General features: G+C 57.7%; 1 protein-coding gene across 2 annotated transcripts in view; it reads left to right on the forward strand.

The window, feature by feature from the left end:
* Nucleotides 1-4079, forward strand: part of MARK4 (microtubule affinity regulating kinase 4) — a 54333-nt gene extending 50254 nt beyond the window's left edge. The window contains exons 18-19 of one of the 2 annotated variants that reach the window (XM_090129817.1): nt 132-176; nt 1775-4079. In XM_090129817.1, the coding sequence (XP_089985943.1) occupies nt 132-176; nt 1775-1839 (110 nt within the window). In that variant the 3' untranslated portion in view covers nt 1840-4079. Of the gene's footprint in view, nt 1-131; nt 180-1774 lie in introns of those variants that run through there. The other variant, XR_016461268.1, reaches the window with a different exon arrangement.
* The last annotated feature ends 4386 nt before the right edge of the window (nt 4080-8465 follow it).

Below are 8465 nucleotides of genomic sequence, written 5' to 3' on the forward strand. Positions count from 1 at the left end.
GCGCAGTGCTGTGGGGTTTGGGGTCGGGGGGGGGGGGGTGCTGACCCCAAATTGTGGGGCTGGGGGTGTTTTGGGGTTTGGGGGGGGCACACCGACCCCCTCCCCCCCCTGAGGTGTGTCCCCCCCTGTAGGGTCGCAGACGAACCTGAGGGAATCGGGGGATCTGCGCTCACAAGGTGGGTCCTGCCCCATAGCTGCCCCATAGCCACCCCATAGCCGCCCCATAGACCCCATAGTTACCCCATAGATCCTATAACTGCCCCTTAGATCCCATAGCCGCCCCATAGACCCCATAGCTGCTCCATAGACCCCATAATGACCCCATATACCCCATAATGACCCCATAGACCCCATAGCTGCCCCTTAGACCCCATAGTTACCCCATAGATCTTATAACTGGCCCTTAGATCCCATAGCCGCCCCATAGACCCCATAGCTGCTCCATAGACCCCATAATGACCCCATATACCCCATAGTTACCCCATAGACCCCATAGCCACCCCATAGACCCCATAGTTACCCCATAGACCGCATAGCCACCCCACAGACCCCATAGCTGGCCCATAGACCCCATAGCTGCTCCATAGACCCCATAATGACCCCATAGACCCCATAGCTGCCCCATAGACCCCATAATGACCCCATAGACCCCATAGCCTCCCCATAGACCCCATAGCTGCCCCATGGACCCCATAGCCGCCCCATAGACCCCATAGCTGCCCCATGGACCCCATAGCTGCCGCATAGACCCCATAATTACCCCATAGATCCTATAACTGCCCCATAGACCCCATAGTTACCCCATAGACCCCATAGACCCCATGGCTGCCCCATAACTGCCCCATAGACCCCATAGTTACCCCATAGCTGCTCCATAGGTCCCATAATTACCCCATGGCTGCCCCATAGCTGCCCCATAGACCCCATAGTTACCCCATAACTCATCCATAGACCCCATAGTTACCCCATAGACCCCATGGCTGCCCCATAACTGCCCCATAGACCCCATAGTTACCCCATAGACCCCGTGGCTACTCCATGGCTGCCCCATAGACACCATAGTTTCCCCATAGCTGCCCCATAGACCCCATAGATACCCCATAGACCCCGTGGCTACCCCATAGCTGCCCCATAGACCCCATAGCTGCCCCATAGACCCCATAATTACCCCATAGACCCCATAGCTGCCATATAGCTGCCCTGTTGACTTCATAACTGCCCCATAGCTGCCCCATAGACCCCATGGTTACCCCATAACCCCCAAATCTTCCCCACAACCACCCCAAATCCCACCCCATACCCTTCCTGGTGCCCCATAGCCCCCATATCTGCCCCATAACTGCCCCACATCCCCCCATAACCACCCCACATCCCCCCCAATCTCCGTCTTGTTGCCCCATAGCCCCCATTATCTGCCCCACAACCACCCCAAATCCCATCCAGTCACATTGTGGTGCCCCGTAGTCCCTATAAATCCCCAAATCCCACCCCACACCCTTCCTGGTGCCCCATAACCCCCATAGCCACCCCAAATCCCACCCCATAACCCCCATATCTGCCCCATAACTGCCCCACGTCCCACCCCAAATCCCACCCCACACCCTTCCTGATGCCCCATAACCCCCTTAAGCCACCCCAAATCCCCCCCGGTCTCTTTCAGCTGCCCCGTAGCCCCCATATCTGCCCCACAACCACCCCAAATCCCACCCCCCATAACCCCCCCCCCCAATCCCCCACCCCCCATTAATCCCCTCCCCCCTCTCCCCCCCCACAGTTGCCATCTACCTGGGCATCAAACGGAAGCCCCCCCCCGGCTGCCCCGATGTGCCCGGCGTGTGACATGGGGGGGGGGTCGCGACCACCCCCCCCCCCCTCCTCCTCCCCCCTCAACCAGGAGCTGCTGACCTCTCTGAGCCCGGGACCCCCACCCCCACCCCCCCTTCATCTCAGCCCCTCCTCTTGGGACCCCCCTCCCCCCCCCCTTGGGGGCACCGTGGGGCTGGGATCACCGCCTTGGGGACGTGGTGACAGCGGGACATCCTTCCCCCCCCCCCCCCCCTCAAATGACCCCCCCACCCCAAAAAAAAAAACCCACCCCCACCTCTCGTCCTGTTGGGGACGTGGTGACTTTGGGACCCCAAGTTTGGGGTTGGGACCCCCATCCTGGGGGTCACCGTGGGACTGGGATCCCCATCTTGGGGTCGTGGTGACACTGAGACCCCCACCCTGGGGTCACCATGGGACTGGGACCCCCATCTTGGGGTCGTGGTGACACCAAGACCCCCATCGTGGAGCTGGGACCCCCATCATGGGGTCGTGGTGACATTGGGACCCCAAGTTTGGGGTTAGGACCCCCATCCTGGGGAGATGGTGACCTTGGGACCCCCACCCTGGGGTCACCATGGGACTGGGACCCCCCACCATGGGGACGTGGTGACACCAAGACCCCCATCATGGAGTGGGGACCCCCACATTGGGATCGTGGTGATACTGAGACCCCCACCCCGGGGACGTGGTGGCACTGGGACCCCCACCATGGTGACCTGCAGACCCCCATCTTGGAGCTGAGACCCCCATCCTGGGGACATGGTGGCATCGAGACCCCCATCATGGAGTTCGGACCCCCATCTTGGGGTCGTGGTGACACCAAGACCCCCACCATGGATCCAGGACCCCCACCTTGGGGACACCATGGAGCGAAGACCCCAACCCTGGGGATGTGGTGACGTTGGGACCCCCATCTTGGGGACACGGTGGCACTGAGACCCCCACCCTGGGGTCACCATGGGACTGGGACCCCCATCTTGGGGACATGGTGGTACTGAGACCCCCACCATGGGGTCATGGTGACACCGAGACCCCCATCATGGAGTTGGGACCCCCATCTTGGGGTCATGGTGACACCAAGACCCCCACCATGGACCCAGGACCCCCACCTTGGGGACACCATGGAGCGAAGACCCCAACCCTGGGGACGTGGTGACGTTGGGACCCCCACCTTGGGGACACGGTGACACTGAGACCCCCACCTTGGAGTTGGACCCCCATCTTGGGGACATGGTGACGTTGGGACCCCCACCATGGTGTCACCGTGGGACTGGGACCCCCATCTTGGGGTCGTGGTGACACTGAGACCCCCACCCTGGAGCTGAGACCCCCACCTTGGGGACACCATGGAGCGAAGACCCCAACCCTGGGGACGTGGTGACGTTGGGACCCCCATCTTGGGGACACGGTGGCACTGAGACCCCCACCCTGGGGTCACCGTGGGACTGGGACCCCCATCTTGGGGACATGGTGGTACTGAGACCCCCACCATGGGGTCATGGTGACACCGAGACCCCCATCATGGAGTTGGGACCCCCATCTTGGGGTCGTGGTGACACCAAGGCCCCCACCCTGGGGTCACCATGGGACTGGGACCCCCACCCTGGATCCAGGACCCCCACCTTGGGGACACCATGGAGCGAAGACCCCAACCCTGGGGACGTGGTGACGTTGGGACCCCCACCTTGGGGACACGGTGACACCGAGACCCCCATCATGGAGTTGGGACCCCCATCTTGGGGACATGGTGATGTTGGGACCCCCACCATGGAGCGGAGACCCCCACCATGAGGACACGGTGACATCGGGACCCCCACCCTGGGGTCACCGTGGGACTGGGACCCCCACCCTGGGGTCGTGGTGACACCGAGACCCCCATCATGGAGTTGGGACCCCCATCTTGGGGTCGTGGTGACACCAAGGCCCCCACCCTGGGGTCACCATGGGACTGGGACCCCCACCCTGGATCCAGGACCCCCATCTTGGGGACATGGTGACCTTGGGACCCCCACCCTGGGGTCACCGTGGGACTGGGACCCCCACCATGGGGTCGTGGTGACACCGAGCCCCCCACCCTGGGGACCCCCACCCTGGGGACCCCCACCCCAGAGGGGACGTCAGCATTTGGGATCTGGGGGGAGGGGGGGGGACACACAACTCCGAGACCCCCGGAACTGTGGGGTCGTCACCCCCATGTCTTTCTGTCCTTCTGTCCCCATGTCCCCCCCCCTTCGTGTAAATACGCCCCCTCCCCCCCCCCCCCCCATTTTTAAGTTATTCCGGCCCCATCTCTGAGCCCCCCCCCCCCAAATAAATATAGGAGACCCCCTGGGCACCGCGTGGATATGGGGGCAACAGTGGGATATTGGGGTCGGCTTGTGGGGTCGGGGGTAATGGGGTGGGGACGGGGACATTGGGGTGGGGTTATGGGGTCAAGGATAATGGGGTGGGGTCGGTGGTAATGGGGTGGGGTTGTGGGGTCCCATTGGTTGGGATGAGCCCATGGATGGGATGACCCTAAAAGCGCATTCGCTGGGAACCCATAGAGACCCAAGATCCCCATAAAGGCCCCTTAGAAACCCATAGAAACCCAATGACCCCATAACGACCACACAGAAACCCATAAAGACCTCACAGAGACCTCATAGAGACCCCATAGAGAACCAATGTCCCCATAAAGACCCCATAGAGACCCACACAGATCCCATAGAGACCCACAGAAACCCAATGACCCCATAACGAGCCCATAGAGACCCAATGTCCCCATGGAGACCCCATAGAGACCCCATAGGGACCCTATAGGGACCCCCTGGAGAGACACATCCTTAGAGAACCAGAGACCCCATTAAGACCCATAGAGACCCCATGGAGACCCCATAGAGACCCAGTGTCCCCATAGAGACCCCATAAAGACCGCACAGAGACCCAATGTCCAAATAGAGACCCCATAGAGACCCCATAGAGACCCAGTGTCCCCATAAAGACCCACTGAGATGCATTGGGACCCCATAGATATCTCATGGAGACCCCACAGACACCCGTACAGACCCCATACAGACCCCATACAGACCCACGCAGTCCTACAGAGTCCCATACAGACCCATAGAGATGCAATGTCCCCATAAAGACCCTATAGAGACCCCATAGAGACTGAATGTCCCCATAGAAACCCCATAGAGATGCATAGAGACCCATAGAGACCAATAGGGACCCCATAGAGACACAATGTCCCCATAATGACCCATAGAGACCCTTAGAGACCCTATAGAGACCCACGGAGATCCAATGACCCCGTAACGACTCCATAGAGACCCCATAGGGACCCCATAGAGACCCAGTGCCCCCATAAGGACCCATAGAGATGCATAGGGACCAACAGAGACCCCATAGAGACCCCAAAGAGACCCCAAAGAGACCCAATGTCCACATAGAGACCCCATGGAGACCCTATAGGGACCCACACAGATCCACGGAGACCCATAGGGACACATAGGGACACATAGGGACCCCACAGACACCCATAGAAACCCCACAGAGATCCAATGGCCCCATAATAACCCCATAGAGACCCATAAAGACCCCATAGAGACACAATGTCCCCATAAATGCCCACTGAAATGCATAGAGACCCCATAGAGACCCTATAGAGACCTCATAGGGACACATAGGGACACATAGGGATCCCATAGGGACCCCATAGGGATGCATAGGGACACAGAGACGCATAGGGATCCATAGGCACCCATAGAGACCCATAGGGACCCCACAGAGACCCACAGAGACCCTTAGAGTCCCAATGACCCCATAGAGACCCCATAGAGACCCATAAAGACCCCATAGAGACACAATGTCCCCATAGAGGCGCACTGAGATGCATAGAGTCCCTATAGAGACCCTATAGAGACCTCATAGGGACCCATAGGGACGCATAGGGACCCATAGGGACCCACACAGACCTACAGAGACCCATAGAGACCCGTAGAGATGCAATGTCCCCATAAAGACCCCATAAAGACCCCATAGAGACCCCATAGAGACACAATGTCGCCACAGAGGCCCACTGAGATGCATAGAGACCCCATAGAGACCCTATAGAGACCTCATAAGGACACATAGGGACACAAAGGGACGCATAGAGACCCCATAGGAATCCATAGAGACGCATAGGGACCCATAGGGACCATTAGGGACCTTATAGGGGCCCCATAGAGACCCACAGAGACATATGGAGCCCCATAGAGACTCAGTGTCTCCATAGAGACCCCACAGAGACCCACAGAGACCCAATGACCCCATAACAACCCCATAGAGACCCCATAGAGACACAATGTCCCCATAGAGGCCCACTGAGATGCATAGAGACCCCATAGAGACCCCATAGAGACCTCATAGGGACCCATAGGGACACATAGGGATCCCATAGGGACACCATAGGGATGCAAAGGGACACAGAGACGCATAGGGACCCATAGGGACCGTTAGGGACCTTATAGGGACCCCATAGAGACCCACAGAGACATATGGAGCCCCATAGAGACTCAGTGTCTCCATAAAGACCCCATAGAGACCCCACAGAGACCCACAGAGACCTAATGACCCCATAACAACCCCATAGAGACCCCATAGAGACACAATGTCCCCACAGAGGCCCACTGAGATGCATAGAGACCCCATAGAGACCCTATAGAGACCCATAGGGACACATAGGGATGCATAGGGACCCCATAGGGACCCACACAGACCTACAGAGACCCATAGAGACCCGTAGAGATGCAATGTCCCCATAGAGACCCCATAGAGACCCCATAGAGACACAGTGTCCCCATAGAGGCGCACTGAGATGCATAGAGTCCCTATAGAGACCCTATAGAGACCTCATAGGGACCCATAGGGACGCATAGGGACCCCATAGGGACCCACACAGACCTACAGAGACCCATAGAGACCCGTAGAGATGCAATGTCCCCATAAAGACCCCATAGAGACCCCATAGAGACCCCATAGAGACACAATGTCGCCACAGAGGCCCACTGAGATGCAGAGAGACCCCATAGAGACCCTATAGAGACCTCATAAGGACACATAGGGATCCCATAGGGACCCCATAGGGATGCATAGGGACACATAGAGACGCATAGGGACCCATAGGGACCATTAGGGACCTTATAGGGACCCCATAGAGACCCACAGAGACATATGGAGCCCCATAGAGACTCAGTGTCTCCATAGAGACCCCACAGAGACCCACAGAGACCTAATGACCCCATAACAACCCCATAGAGACCCCATAGAGACACAGTGTCCCCACAGAGGCCCACTGAGATGCATAGAGACCCCATAGAGACCCTATAGAGACCTCATAGGGATCCATAGGGACACAAAGGGACGCATAGAGACCCCATAGGAATCCATAGAGACCCATAGGGACCTCATAGGGACCCCATAGAGACCCACAGAGACATATGGAGCCCCATAGAGACTCAGTGTCTCCATAGAGACCCCATAGAGACCCCACAGAGACCCCATAGAGACCCCATAAAGACCCCATAGAGACCCCATAGAGACCCATAGAGACCCCATAGAGACCCCATAGAGACACATAGAGACCCCATAGAGACCCCACAGAGACCCATAGAGTCCCAATGCCCCCATAAAGACCCATTGAGATGCATAGGGACCCCATAGAGACCCTATAGAGACCTCATAGGGACACATAGGGACCCCATAGAGACCCCACAGAGACGCATAGAGACCCATAGGGACCCATAGAGACCCACAGAGACCCACAGAGTCCCAATGCCCCCATAGAGACCCATTGAGATGCATAAAGACCCCACAGAGACCCCATAGGGACACATAGGGACCTCATAGACTCCCACTGACCCCATAACAACCCCATAGAGACCCAGAAAGACCCCATAGAGACACAATGTCCCCATAGAGGCCCAATGAGATGCATAGAGACCCTATAGAGACCCTATAGAGACCTCATAGGGACGCATAGGGACACATAGGGATGCATAGTGACCCCATAGGGACCCACACAGACCTACAGAGCCCCATAGTGACGTAATGTCCCCATAAAGACCCTATAGAGACCCCATAGAGACAAATAGGGACCGCATAGAGACACAATGTCCCCATAATGACCCATAGAGACCCATAGAGACCCCATAGAGACCCCACAGAGACGCATAGGGACCCATAGGGACCCATAGAGACCCAATGCCCCGATCAAGACCCCTTGAGATGGACAGGGACCCAACAGAGACCCCATAGAGACCCATAAGGACTCCATAGAGACACAATGTCCCCATAGAGGCCCACTGAAGTGCATAGAGACCCCATAGAGACCCTATAGAGACCTCATAGGGACCCATAGGGACACATAGGGACCCCATAGGGACCCCATAGGGACACCATAGGGATGCATAGGGAAACCATAGGGATGCATAGGCACCCATAGAGACCCATAGGGGCCCCACAGAGACCCACAGAGACCCTTAGAGTCCCAATGACCCCATAACAACCCCATAGAGACCCATAAAGACCCCATAGAAACACAATGTCCCCATAGAGGCCCACTGAGATGCATAGAGACCCCATAGAGACCCTATAGAGACCTCATAGGGACCCAT

Source organism: Phasianus colchicus, chromosome 38, assembly GCF_987193195.1.
Source record: "Phasianus colchicus chromosome 38, bPhaCol1.hap1.1, whole genome shotgun sequence".
NCBI classification, from domain to species: domain Eukaryota; kingdom Metazoa; phylum Chordata; class Aves; order Galliformes; family Phasianidae; genus Phasianus; species Phasianus colchicus.